At 47.0% G+C, this 14,504-nt stretch overlaps 1 protein-coding gene across 3 annotated transcripts in view; it reads left to right on the forward strand.

Annotated features, from left to right (window-relative positions):
• LDLRAD3 (low density lipoprotein receptor class A domain containing 3) overlaps positions 1–14,504 on the forward strand; it is a 226,021-nt gene that overhangs the window by 117,629 nt on the left and 93,888 nt on the right. For 2 of the 3 annotated variants that reach the window (XM_072969791.1, XM_072969793.1), the window contains exon 4: positions 638–772. In XM_072969791.1, coding sequence (XP_072825892.1) covers positions 638–772 — 135 coding nt within the window. The remainder of the gene's footprint in view (positions 1–637; positions 773–14,504) is intronic. The other variant, XM_072969792.1, reaches the window with a different exon arrangement.

The following is a 14,504-nucleotide window of genomic DNA, read 5'->3' on the forward strand; positions in this document are numbered from 1 at the left end:
GTTCCTGAAAGTGCCTGGAACAGGCAGCCTCTCAGGCTGACCCAGTAGGTTAATGGGCTTCTTTGATTGCAAAATAGGGATGTAAACCACTGAGCTCCCCTTGGTGAGCCGTAAAGATACATGAGGACCTACGAGGCTGTTCCCTAGTTAGGGAACCAGAAGAATCCGATGTAGCTCATGGATTTGGTCATGCCACCACTCCCTCAGTGGCAGAGGTTCGTGGATCCCCAGCTCACCTCCTGCTCTGGTTTTATTCTTCTTCGTGTGTATGTCTCTCATGGTACCAACAATTCCACTCTTGAGTCTCCTGGGAGATTCAGGTTTTGCCCACCTGGCCTGCCTGGAGGTGGACCAGTAGGGGTGAGGCATGGCCCTGTGGCCATGTTGGTAGGGTTACAGGGCACCAGCCTTGCGACTTGGGAGAAGGAACTTTTAGAGCGGGGCTGAGTAAGTCCTGTCTGATCCAGGTCATTCATTGCCTGGCCAGTCTCCCAGGATGAGCTTGGAGTCACCCGTCCTAGAAGATGAGATCACTGCTTCCTAGGCAGGACATACCCCTGGCTGGAGAAGGTTCTGGCGGGATCCCGAGGGGGACTCGCTCACCTCCCTGGTGATCTGCTCTGTTTTCCCTTCACAGCAGCAAACCCTCTGCTTTGCTCCACCGCCCGCTACCACTGCAAGAACGGCCTCTGCATTGACAAGAGCTTCATCTGCGATGGGCAGAACAACTGTCAGGACAACAGCGACGAGGAAAGCTGTGAAAGTTCTCAAGGTAGGAGCCCCCAAGCTCTAAGAAAGTAACTAACAACCCGCGCCACCGAAACACGGAAGAGAACAGCAGCCATGCCGGTTTCTGCCCTTTCCCTTGCAGCCCTCATACACGTGGCTTTAACCATCACACACCTACCATTTTGTGTTTTGTATTTCTCATGCATTAAATGTCAAATATACATTTTCTCTTCAAAACTGCCATTTGCCCAACTGCATTCTACACTGTCATGGTGCTCTCCAGCGATCTTCTAAAGTGTTGCATTGTTGGGGGCCACCTAGGTTGTTTCTTCCCATTGAATGACTTCTTCAGGGATGAATTCCGCAGAGTGGGACACCTGTTCCGTGCGTGACTACACCTCGCCGTCTAGCTGTTGGAAGACTGTTTCTTTTCACTTTGCGCTGCTGCTGGCATCGTCTGCGCGTGTCAGATGTACAGGAAGAGCCCAGCCAGTCCCTGCTGTTCCCTTCTTCCCATTTTTGCTAAGTTAGTAGTCACGGAATTATAGCTCCCCAAATGCTTCCGTTTGCGATTCTCTGATGACGAGCAGAGTTAGCGTTTTCCCCTGGGTGTTTGTTGGCACCTCTCTTTCCTCTTGTGTGGATTGCCTCCTCCCCTCAGCGCTCTCAGCCTTGGTGCTGTGGGGTGGGGGCTGAAGGATGCATTTGAGGGAGGGGAAGATGATCTTTTTAGGGAACTCAGAAGGACACGGGGGTTAAAACTGGGTACATTTCTTTACTTGTTGACTCTTTTCCAGTAAATATATATGTATTTATTCAGTGATTAGAAGAAAAATAGAAAGATTTTAAAGTGCATGTCAATGTTAAGGCATCCTAAAAAGTATGCATTTGTAGTGTTGTCAACTGGTACCATCCATATGCAATATTTACTTTTCTCACTTAATATTTCGTTGCTGTGATCCACCCACATTATTGAGTGTTGGTAGAGTTCGTTTGCTTTGACCATTATTCAGTATTCCACTGTACGACTGTACCACAATTTATAGATTGAATGATACTGTAAAAGAGAAAAGCAGGAGAAAGATGGTTCTCTGGTTAATTCATAGGCTGGGAAGTAGGATTGATGGGATAATCTTCCATGAAGTTAGATGCAGGTTCCTTTCAAGGTTCTGGCTTTTATTTTGTTTGGTGCTTATTATGTTATTAAAAGCGAATGAATGAACAAATGGGCCATGCGTAGACCGCTGGTGAGAGTGGGCCACAATTAAAGATTATGATCAACCCAAATCCATGTGCCTGAGGTCCACAGACAAGAAAAGACAAAATGTGTTTCAGCATGAACTTTGCCAAAATGTGTACAGAGAGCAGCTCTGGGAGGTGAGTCTTGGGTAGAGTCAGCCTCTGATTGTCCTTGCCTGGAAAGTCCCCTCCTTGTGCCTTGTCCTCACCAGTGGTTCTCAAAGTTTAATCCCCAAACCAGCAGCATCAGCATCACATGGGAACTCTCTGGAAATGCGAAGCTCAGGCTGCACCCATACCCACTGAATCAGCCCTGAAGGTGGGTCCAGAAATCTGTGTTTTAACAAACCCTCCAGGTGAATTGAGTGCATGTGAAAATCTGCAAATCACTGTCACCCAGTCCCTTTACATAGGTTTCTAATCTTGGCCATTTGCCTGGGGCTCTCTAAACTTCTGATTGATAAGCAAGGGGTTTCTAGCCTCGATATAAAGTTGATTTCTTATAAACCAAAGCACATGGCAGGACGCCTCCTCTGCCATAAGCCATTGGCAGTGATAAGAGAAAAACAGCCACAAAGTCAAGTAAATATTAGCTTAGATGGGAGGGATGGAGAAAAATTTCCTGTAAATATTATTTCTTATATAGTTTCTTATATGTTTACATAACCTAGACTAATGGTGCCCTGAGATGTTCAGGAAAAGGACTTTCAAGTCTGAAACCAGGAAGTTAGGGAATCTGTCCTGATGGTTTTGATAGCACCCCCCTACCCCCCGCATGCCTATCCCAACGTTTGGCTGAAGCAGATTTTTGCGTGTCTTTAAGAACTGTCCCTCTGCAGGCTGGTTGAAGTTAGTATTTCTCAGCCCAGCTCCTTTTTCTCTGTGTATATCGTGCTCTCATATTACAAACATGAGGTGTAGGAAGAGTTGGTGATGGACACCTACACACGTTGCCCAGCTCTTGGCACAGTCTTACTTGGAGCTCAGTCTTACTTGGAGCAACCTTCCTTAGAATCTCAGCTTTGTGCCTTCCATATGCAAACGACCTCCTTTTAGAAATAAGCTCTGTTTGCACATTCGCTCAGAAAACTAGTCCCATCAGTGCGTGGGTAACAGCTGTCGGTTACCGTCAGTATGACAGCCCCTGAGCAAGGATGCCCAACGTGGAAAGGCATCTCCATTAGCTGCCCAAGAACAGGGAGCATGTCTTTTTTCCCCCTTGAATCCCGTAGATCCTACCTGGGGGCACAGTGCCTAGTAGCCTAGTAGATTCAGTAAGTGCTGAAGACTAGAAAAGATTTCCTTGTAAGGTACTGTTATTAAGCTGTGTTTAATTTGTACCTTATGCAGTATTATACTGTATTATGTGCTTACGTTATGTGGGTTCATGTATCCATGATCTATTAAAATAATCATAAGTGGTGTTATTATTATTGTTTAAATAGGGCAGATGATTCTGTCATTCCCTCGGTGAGCCTGAGATGGGAATCTGGACCGCCGTCTTCTTGGCCGGTCTGCAGTTCTGTACCTCTCTTAATGATGTCAACGTCTTTTTGCTCCGAGTGTGAGTCTAGTATTGTTGAGTATGCTTTTCTCTATCCTGTAGCTTCTAAAGTGCAGACCGATGGCTAATTTTGGTGCTTAAAGGAGCCCTGGTGTGCCAGTGCTGGGGGAGAACATGACTTGTACTGGTCTTTTGAGAGACCATGGTGTCTTCCTGAGGAATTTCAGAGGCATCTTGACTAGACAGCATATCGCCTTATACCACATAGAGTTTGACCTACTGTCATCTTAATAATAGCGAACATTTATTGAGCCCCACCACTCCCTGAATACCGTGCTGAGCAGCATCTGTGCATGAGCTCATTTGGTCAAAATACATCCTATCTGCTTCTGCTGGCCTTCCAGCCCTTGAAAAATGCATCTTTGCTTTCAACTGATGTGGGAAAAGGAAATTATATTTTTTAATGTTTCTTTTGTTGGGGTGGAGAAAACTGGCCCCAAGGCAGGAAATGGGGTGCTTGAAATACTTTTCTTCTCATTGGATGAGGGTATGAAAAAGGGGTGTCTGCACTGAGAGACCCCGGCTTTATGGATGCCTCTCCCACCTAGTCCCCTATTCAGTTCCCTACCTTACCCTTGGCCTTGAAAAGCAACAACAAACTCCGCCTGGACTTGGAGGCAGGAGCAGGACCACAGAAGTTCAGCCGTTACCATACCTTTCGATTCCAGATGGGGTGTCTTAGAGACCAAAGAACACTACGGTGGCATCGAATTTTAACTGGGGCTTTGTTGATTGGAAGCCTGACCTGTTACCAGATAATTCCACGAGCAGTGAATTCGGAGCCAGCTTTGCATGTGGCTTTCTGTTGCTCAGGAAACTTCCCTGGGAGGGCGCATCTGAGGGGTGGCAGGTGCTGCCCGGCCAGTGTTGGGTATAGCCAGCACTCAGGGTGGCCTTCAGTATGTTGGATTCAGTCCTAATTGAACAGATAGATTCTTTCCAGCTTTGGCTAACTGAGTGTGGCAGGCAGCCTTCAAGAGTCCCCAGCTCCTGGGGTTCATGCCCTGGTATAATCTCATTCCTTTGCCTGTGAACTAAACCCTGTGACTCGTTTTTGCCCCCCCCAATTGTGGTGAACTATACATAACATAAATTTTCACCATCTTCACTATTTTTATGTATATGATTCAATGGTGTTAAATGCATTCACCTCGTTGTGCAATCAATCTCCAGAACGTTTTCATCTTGCAAAACTAAAGCTCTGCACCCATTAAACAATCCCCCATCCCCACTCCTCCTCCCAACCTCTGGCAGCAGCCATTCCACTTTGTTTCTATGAATTAGACTATTCTAGATGCCTCACGTAAGTGGAATCACACGGTATTTGTGTTTTGGGAACTGGCTCATCCATGTCGTAGCTTGTGTCAGAATTTCCTTCCTTTTTCTTTAAGGTTGAATAATACTCCATCGTACATCCGTGGCACGTGTAGTTTACCTGTTCATCGGTTGGTAGACACTTGAGTTGTTTCCACGTTTTGGCTGTTGTGAGCAATGCTGCTGGGAACCTCGGTGTACAAACCATGGCTCGCTTTTAACAAAGAAAACAGCAGCAGAAGGGATGGGATGTCAGTTCCAAGGTGAGATCACAAAGAACTCCGCACCTGCTTGCTTATTCTCTCCTGCCCACTCGGATGGCAGCCGGCGGCCCACGTGGCGAGGAACTGGGACTGCCGGTAGCCACATGAGTGAGCTCGTAAGTGGCCTCTCCCTCAGTCCAGCCTTGAGCTATCTGCCGCCCCCGTAGACACCTCGATTGTGCTTGGAAGAGGCATGAGCCAGAGCTGAACCACTCCTGGATTTCTGACCCGCAGAAGCTGTGAGATAATCAGTGTTTGGTTTTTTTTTAAGTCTGTAGGTTTTGGAGGAATTCATTATGCAATAATGGAGAACTAGTACCATGACTGCCTGTGACGTGGGCCCCAGTTCTGATTGTCCTAGTCACAGAGAGCGTATGCAGACTCAGGGGATGCTGAGGGGTCAAACCTTTGGAAGGAGATCAAACAGGGTGTTTATCAGAGTCGCCATCACATTAAGCACTAGCTAAATGTCAGGAACACTTCCAAGCATTTTACTTACATTTCCCTGCTCAGTCCTCCCAAAATCCCCGTGAGGGGAGGATCCTTTCACAGAAAATGACCCCCATTTTCTAGATGAAGGACCCAAGGAACAGAGAGGTTGCATCGTTGTGCCATGTCCACACAGTGAGTAAGCCATGAAGCCCGGATGGGCACTCAGTCCTCCGACGTACAAGCTAATGATCTCCATCCCCCGAGATGCTGCCGCCTGGTATCACTAGACCGGGACCCAGAAGCCCAGGTGGTCGGTCCAGCCTTGGTCCTGTGAGCTGAGGGGCGAGGGGAGGGTGGTATATGAAGGCTGGCACATTTTTCTCTCTTTGTGCTCAAGTTTTCCTTTCAGTAAGAAAGATTAATGATGCCTGCCCACCTTCCCGCCTCGGGAGGAGTGCTGAGAAGGCAACCTTGTCTGAAGACGCCACCAGTGCCAGGATAGTTAATTGAGTATTTTGGCAATTGGGTTGCAGGTTCTTTATCTTGCTGGCTGTATCCTGGTGATAACACTGGAGGAGAATTTGGAAAGCTGGCCGTGAAGTTTGGCACCTCACCAGAAGCTAACAGTGATGGCTTTGTCCTCTTTCTCCTGTAGAATTGTGCACATGCGTGCATGTGTGTGTGTGTGTGCCAGAGAGGGAGAGATAGAGACTAAGAGGGGAGTCCTTACGGCACATCTGTCGAGGGCGGTAATGGGTGTCCCCATGTGCCAGGACCTGAGCTGAGTTTTGTTTTTGAATAGAGAAGAGCTTTATAGATATTTGGAAAAAGGAAAAACAACAACAACAACAAAGACACCTGCACCCGAGTGTTCACAGCAGCACCATTTACAATAGGCAAGGCATGGAAACAGCCTAAGTGTCCATTGACAGATGACTGGATAAAGAAGTTGTGCTATATTTACACAATGGAATACTACTCAGCCATCAAAACAATAATGCCACTTGCAGCAACATGGATGGACCTGGAGAATGTCATTCTAAGTGAAGTAAGCCAGAAAGAGAAAGACAAATACCATATGATATCACTCATATGTGGAATCTAAAAAAAAAAAAGACAAACGAACTTATTTACAAAACAGAAACAGACTCACAGACATAGAAAACAAATTTATGGTTACCAGTTGGGGAAGGGATAAATTGGGAGTTTGAGATTTGCCAATACTAACTAATATAAATAAAATAGATAAACAAGTTCATACTATGTAGCACAGGGAACTATATACAATATCTTTAAGTAGCTTATGGTGAAAAAGAATAGGAAAATAAGTATATGTATGTTCCTTTATGACTGAAGCATTATGTTGTGCACCAGAAATTGACACATTGTAAACTGACTATACTTCAATAAAAATATATTAAAACAAAAACCCCAAAAACAAAAGAGCAGTCAGGGATTAGGGGATCCAACCCCAAATGTCATGACCTGGAATTTGATGGGCAGTCAGTATTATTTACCACAAAACTCGTGCCACCAAGCGATGCCATGAGCATCATTAGAGTGGCCCTGGGAAAGAATGGTCACCCTGAAATAGTCCATTTGGCTTTACGTAGAATAAACTGCTGGAGGTATGATTAACAGGAAGAAGGCGAAAGCCTTTTTCCACTTTTAATTTGAGAGTTTGAAAGCCCAGCTGAGCCGGGAGAGGCGGAAATGCTGACTTCGTTGGCAGAATCGTTGGCGGAACCAGAAGGAGGCCAGGAGAGGCTGATTGTGCCTTTCTGTGCCTGTGGGGCTCTCTTCTCGGTAACTGAGTGTTTGCATCACAAAAGCCTCCTTTTCTTTATCCACTGCAGTAGGAGTTGGAGGATTTCAGAAACGGCCCTCATTTAGAAGTAAGTCAGAATGATTCTCTACCCGGGACGGTAATTACCTCCTGATCTTGTAGCCGCGTGGTCATCTTCAGAGCTGTTTCTGTAGCCTCCGCCATTCCCTGTGCACATCCCCGTCTCTGGCTTCTGCCTCCATCGATCTCTCCATCTCCCTGGCAGTGGTAGATCCTGCCTGGACACCTGGCAGAATGTGCCTCTTCCGGAGACAGATGGACCAAGTTTCAGGGCAGGGGGACCAAGTATGGAGCTTCCTGCGACTCTGCGAGTTTTCTGAGTCCCGGGACAAGTCATGTTGTGCTGCCCAGTGATGCAGGAGCGTTTTCCTGTCCGTGGGCGGCTTGTGACCTCAGCTCCCCACCCAGCACCCTTTTACTGTCGTGATTCCTTCATTTTCCTTCAAACACAGACCATTTACAAGTGCCTGCAACTGTCCCACCCGCCCCAACCCAGATTCTGGGAGAAACGCAAATCTAGATCAGGTCAAAGTTGCTCACGGTCTGCAAGGGAGCACTAATGCCCTATGGATAATCACCTCGAAGTGTAATCTGCTGTCATACAGTAAGGAGCAGCCTGCTGTGGGGGACACGGGGACAGGACTGGGACTGTGAGGAGTGACTGTTTTTCCTAGGTGAATATGGCAAGACTTCAGAGAAATGAAATCTCTGCCCAGTTGTTAATGACAAGTAAAAATGGACCCTAAAACAAACACGAGGCTGGCCATCTAGCCAGAGGGAATGGCATAGTCAGAGCCACAGATTCTAAATGGCTGAAGCAAAGTGTGCATGTGTGTGTTGGGGGGTGGTGCATGGGGTCGTGAAGCTGCCAGGTGGGTGGAGGTGGGCTTGTGGAAGCCCACCCCCGTAGTGCTTCATTTGGAAGGTGGAGCCAGAGGAGGAAAATCAGGAGAAATGAGATGCTCCATCCTGGTAAAGGTGTGGGTTATCGTTGCCGGCAGTAGAACTTCTGATTCTCCATGGGTCTTACAGAGCTTTGCTGTCCCACCGGCAGGGGAAATCGAATTGAGACTTGGGGCTACTGTAAATGAGATTGCAGAATAATAGATACTGTGACTTCTCCAGGATGACAATAGTTTGAGAGGTTGGATGGCCACAGGCTGGCTGTTCCTAGTCCCCTACCCTTGACTGTGGCTTGAAAACTCTCCCTTGGGTTATGCAATCCAGTAATTATGTTTTCTTTTTTTGGTCCCAGTTTGGCTACCTGTGACCTGTGAAAGGTGAAAATGTGTTCTCATGTTGCAAAAATCTTGCCACATCCCCCAAATACTTCCAACACCTCTCTGGCTCCCACCTTGTTTCAATCTGGTTAATTGATGGTTCTGGAATGCCACAGAATGACACTTAACACATTCCCCTTCCATGAGCTCTCTTCCTTGAGATCTCATGCCGTCTGTGATGTGTGCATTGCTCGTTTGCTTCGGTAGGTCAGCTTTTATTAAAGGTCACCTTCTGCAGAGCACACTGCCAGATGCTATGAGAAATCAAGAGAATTTCTAGGAGCTGCTCTATTCTCTAGTAGCTTATTTTTCAGTTGGAGAGGAAGAGCAGGAATACATCACCACTCCTTTGATCAACACTGCTGACTTGAGAAATGTCACATTAAGCCCTGGCCTTTGAAAGTATGTGCACATTATGCTCCATATATTCTGGGTGCCAAGGTATAGTAGGTTTGTTGTATCAGCTGCCCTGCCCTCAGCGCCTTCCAGACCATATACTCCACTTATGACCTTTGGAAGGATTAGCCCTCTAATTTCCAAGACAGTTCCTAACCACCTCAGCCATTTGACCCAACTAGGCTTGGACACCTGACCCACGACCAGTCAGTCAGTTCATGGGCTGGCCAGCAATGAGTCAGAAAGACTCTCTTAAAGTCAGACACTCAGGGTTGAATCAGCCTTAGTAGGCTAAGCAAACATTGTGTAGAAATAGGACACAGCCACATGGAAGCCACAGTTGGGAAGGGCAGAATTTATAGTACAGGGTGCTGGTCTGCCTAGAGGAGACAGCTAAGAGGCCAGAGGTGGCAGCTCCCCAGGAGAGATGGAGAGAGTATTTGCTTGGCTTCCCAAGTCCGCTGTAGCTCCCAGGAGACCCACTGTCTCTGTCTTTCAGTGAGGCCTCTGTGCTCTAGAGCAAACCTTTCCCTTCATTTGAACTGGCTTGAGTGGGTTGCAAGTGATAATTTACTGAGAATGGTCAGTGTCAGTCACTCATGGAATCATAGAAAACTTATGTACTTCAGACAATTAGGAGGGACGGGGAGGATGGGAAAGGTAGGGAAAACCAGATGTGAGCAAATTCGGGGGGATCTTTACCATCTAGTATCTAGTGTTTCTTTTCTGACTCTAACATTAGGTTTAGTTTAAAAGATCTGAGATGGTCCAGTGACTATGTATTAGTTAGGAAACAGGCTGAGCTGCTCTAACAAAGAGACCCCCATCATGCAGTGGCTAAAGTAAGATAGAGGTTATAGCGTAAAAAAGTGCCTTAAATAAGACTCTCACATATAACATCCCAGAGATGGGCAGTCTGAGCCAACAGGGAGCTCTTCCCTTCTCAGAGCCCCCGAGGCTGCTCCAGTGGTCACTATTTCCCTGACATTAGGAAGGAGGAAAGGCGAGGAAACCAGGATGAACCACTTCATCTTTAAAAAAATGACTTGAAAGTGCACATATCACTTCTATTCCTAATCCAGTGCCCTACACTTAGTCACTTGACCATAGCTACCTGCAAGAGAGGCTGAGAAAGGTGTTCTTTATCATTATGGACACTTATCTGCCCAGCTAAAACTCAGGGGTGAATATTCTGAAAAGGCAGAGAGGGAAAATGGATAAATACTGGGGAATAATTGGCCATAGTCTCTGCCTCAGTCTCTTTTAAACTGAACTGCTAGTTCAAAGGTTGGTTTATGCCAGCAGCATGTCCCGTACATTTTTTGCACTGACCACCACCAGACCACAGACTTTTATCTGCATAGCATTAATTCCCACAGCCTGAGAGAGAACACTGTGTGTGTGCTCTGCCTCCTTGGGCTCTCCCACGAAACAGGTCTGAGCTGGGATGTTCTGCAGGGCCAGCAGGGAAAAGCGAGGGGCACACCCAGTGGGGGCAGCCCCTCTGCATCCCCGGGTGTCTAGTTGAAGGGGGTGCTTCACGCCCCTCTCTCTTCCTTCATGGTCTCATTTATTGTAAGCCTGTTGTGACCCTTTGAGAGCCAAGCTTTTACCTTGATTTTGGAGTGTGATCATAGTGATGGTTATTCTTTAGATGGCAAGAACATGACTTTGATTTTGATTTTTTCACAGAAGTCAGTGGGCCTCAGAGGTGGGTCAGTTTGCATCTGGAGGAAATCTCCAAGGACAGACGCTTTGTCCCCATTAGCTGCCTTGTTAGGCAGTCTTTCCCACGTGGCTCAGAACCTTTTATAGATTTTCCCTCAGACTCTTTTGGTCTACCAGATCCTGCCGGTCTGCTTCGCTTCTGGAAATGAGTATCCGGGGAAAGTGTCTGGTGCCTCCCTCCTCCGAGTCCACATCCCCGTGCCGTCCACAATGCAGTTACTTCTCTCTTTCTCCCAGCCTGAGTGTGACGGTGTTAAAGTGCGTCCACAAGTTCTTTGGCATCTGTCCATCAGAAAGTGGAACCTGTGTCCCTGTCCCTGGAAACCGGCCAGCTTTGGTGACAGTTTTGATCAATAGAGTACGAGAGAAGTGGTGATACAGGACCTTTATGGCTAGGATATAAAAAACTATGCAGCTTCCTCCTGGCCCTTGGAAAGCTTCAGACACCATGTAAATCAGCTGCCCTGAGGCCGCCATGTTGTAAGGAAGCCCGAACTAGTCTCTCTCTAGAGAGAGACCTTGCAGGGGCCCTTGGCTGCTTCGGCCACTGTCTGATGACAACAGTGTGTGAGATCCCGAGCCAGAAGTACCACTTCTTTCCTGAGTTCCTGAGCCACAGAAACCGTGAGAGGTAATAAAATGTCACCATTTTAAGCCATTACATTTGGGGGTGATTTGTTACACGGTTGTAGCTAATTGGAACCTCAGTCAATCACAAGGCGTCTCCCTGTGCCATTAATCTGCACCCGGAAGTAAAGAAGCGGGTTGGCCGCACCCGTCACTGGCCCCTCATTTCCCCAGACGGCTTTCACGTGGCCCTTGTGTTCCTGAGCTCTTGCAGAGATGGTGTTGCAGATGTAAACAGAAAAGGCTTCCGACCCCCAGACTCTGCTGTGTCGTGTCTCAGTCACACAGAGCTGCCCCTGGTCACCCCACAGTCACATCAGCCACATTCGTGGAGGCTGCTTAAGGTGCTTCTGACGGAAGCTGTCCCTGACCCACCACCCCTCAACCTGAGATAGAAACCTGGGTGGGCAGGGGCAGGAGGCCCTTTACTTTCTCTACCAGCTCTGTGTAGGAGTGGAGGATACAAGGAGAACATTCGACAGGAGAAAGTTTAAAAAAAAAAATCGATCAGGCTTTGGCTATAAATTTAGGATCCAAGACCTACATTTCCAAGACCTCCCCATCACCTTACAACAGTATCAGCCACGTTCATGATACGACAGGTTCAGATCCCAGACTTTGCCTAGGGTCTGGCGGCAACTTTACCAGTTAGCTGCTCTGTGACTTTGAGCAAGTTCCTTAACCGCTCTGAGCCTCTTCAACAGCAAGATGACAGGGCCTGCCTGCAGTCTGGCTGGAAGAAGTGAGAGACGGCTGCAGAGCTGGTAGCTCAGGGCAGGGACTCCTGAGTGCGGGTTGCATTGCCCTGGGGTCGGCGTTCATCTCTGCAGCCAGCCACCACCATAGCTACCTTTCCGTCTTTGGAGAAACACTAAGTGTAAAAGCATCAGGTGAGCTCTCCAGGGTACTCCGTCTCTGACAGCTAACAAGGTTTTCTCCTTCCTGCCTACCAGCAAGGAGCCAGGCCCCGGGCTTGGCTTCATCTGGCGTCTTGCTTCCTGGCACACGGGAGTGGAAATAGCTCTGAAATGTTCCAGACTGTAAACATTCAGATACAGGTGGGGTGGAGCAGACCCTCTACTAAGGAGGCAGGGATGGGGGCGGGGGTCTCAGGAGGGGGTTCTGTTGTCTGAAGTGTCTCAGTAATAACTTCCTTGGTTATGTCTTTGGGGAGCTGTCTTATTGGTAAATAACAGAGGAGATTTCATATTAACCTTCATTTATTCAGCAGGTCTTATTGAGTGTTAGGTGCTACGGGTGCATCACTGAATAAGCAGGCCCCCTGCAGTATGGGCTTCTCTCCATTTCTAAGGACCGACACCAGTTGAAAAGCCACGTGTAAATCTTGATTAGTCTGGAAGAAATTACTTGGATGATTTATCAGGAAGAACAAAGACTTGCCTTCTGATTGCAAGAGTAATCTTCTGGAGCGAAAGTTGTGAGCTCTAACCTGGGAGAAAAGGGAGAAAATAAATCTCTGGAGTGACTGATCATCCTTTCTGGGCAAGCACATTTTGAGATGTTTGGAAAAGACTAGTCCCCTCAGACTAATTTATGGCATGTTTTCTATTAGAATTGCAAAAATCTCACCGAGGGCGTTAAAATATGACTTCACGTCATATTTAATACATGCTATATTTAAAACTGGGATGTGAACTGAAATGTGAAACAAAAACTGGAAGGAACTCCACTAATTTGCTAGGTTCTGAACTAATCTTGCTTCTGCTGTTGTGGGGTTTTTTTGTTTGTTTGTTTCCATCACTGTTCCTTATTGTTGTTCGTTAAGAGTATTTTGAATCAGAACCACACCATGAATTATTAAAATTATTCAGCTGGATTGAACCCGAAGCATTGCAATACCCCAGGTGGAACTGGACCAGTGGTTGTCTGGGCCCTGGCTCCCCACGCAGTCTGACAGTGTGATAGGCAGAGTGACACCCGTGGCTGCAGCGGTGGCCGTACGACTGAGGTCCGCATGGGCTCTGCCAGTTCAGGGGCGGCGTCAGAGTGAGGGGAAGTGCCTTAGCGGCACTGTTCTCTGCTTGGTCAACCCTTTAGCTCCCAATCTGGTAGTAAAATTAAGTTAATTCTGTAAGATTTTTGTATCCCCCAAGAAGAGATCTGAAAAGTAGAAATGAGTGTGATCAGGGTTCTGTGGAGGCAGAAATTATTAAGGAGGAAGGCAATATGGCCAGTGGCAAGGAGCATTTGGAGCCAGAAGAGTTACCCTGGAGAACTGCAAGGGAGAGGGGAGGGCACTTCGAAACACTGATGGTAAGTTTCAAAATGATGGGGCAAGGAGTGGAGACATGATTGGCACTGAATGGATGGGGTCAGGGAAGTTTAACACCCTTCATCGTGAGATGCAGCCTTGCAAAGAATCGTGCCCCCCTCCTCCCCAAATACCATTAATGCTCTGCTTGAGAAACATCAGACAAACTCTTTGATTTTATAAAGGAGAAAATGGAGGCCCAGAAAGTGATGCGATTTGTCCAAGGTCACACAGCTTGGAAATGACAAGACTAGACAGGAACCCAATTCTTCAGACCCTAAGACTCAGGTCTCTTCCCATTATGCTCTTTGTAAGGGGAATAAAAGAACTTAAGACTTAGTAGTTACAGGGAAAAAACCCTGCCTGGCATTGTAAATGACATTGGCACATTATGTGCCTGTGCCGTTTGTCACAGACACATCTCCCAACAACAGAAACAAAAAAATGAGACTATGTGTCTGAAATACCTTACTTTCTGCTAATCAGAAGCTCCAAACTGAATTCTGTATTCAGTTTGGAAGTCCTGAACTCCACTGCAGGGGGTGTTAATTGAAAGTACATTGGTTTGTTTGGGGATTTTTTTCAAACAACTTCATTGATCTGTAACCCACATACTGTACAAGTCACCATTTAAAGTGCTCAGTTCACTTTAAATGGACGCAAAGGAACTTACCTACAAAACAGGAACAGACTCACAGACATAGAGAACAAATTTATGGTTACCAGGGGTTAAAGGTGATGGGAAGGGATAAATTGGGAATTCGAAAATTGCGCCTCTTGGGGAGTGATGGAAATGTTAGCTATCTTGATTGTG

This window comes from Vicugna pacos, chromosome 10 (assembly GCF_048564905.1).
Source record: "Vicugna pacos chromosome 10, VicPac4, whole genome shotgun sequence".
Lineage (NCBI taxonomy): Eukaryota > Metazoa > Chordata > Mammalia > Artiodactyla > Camelidae > Vicugna > Vicugna pacos.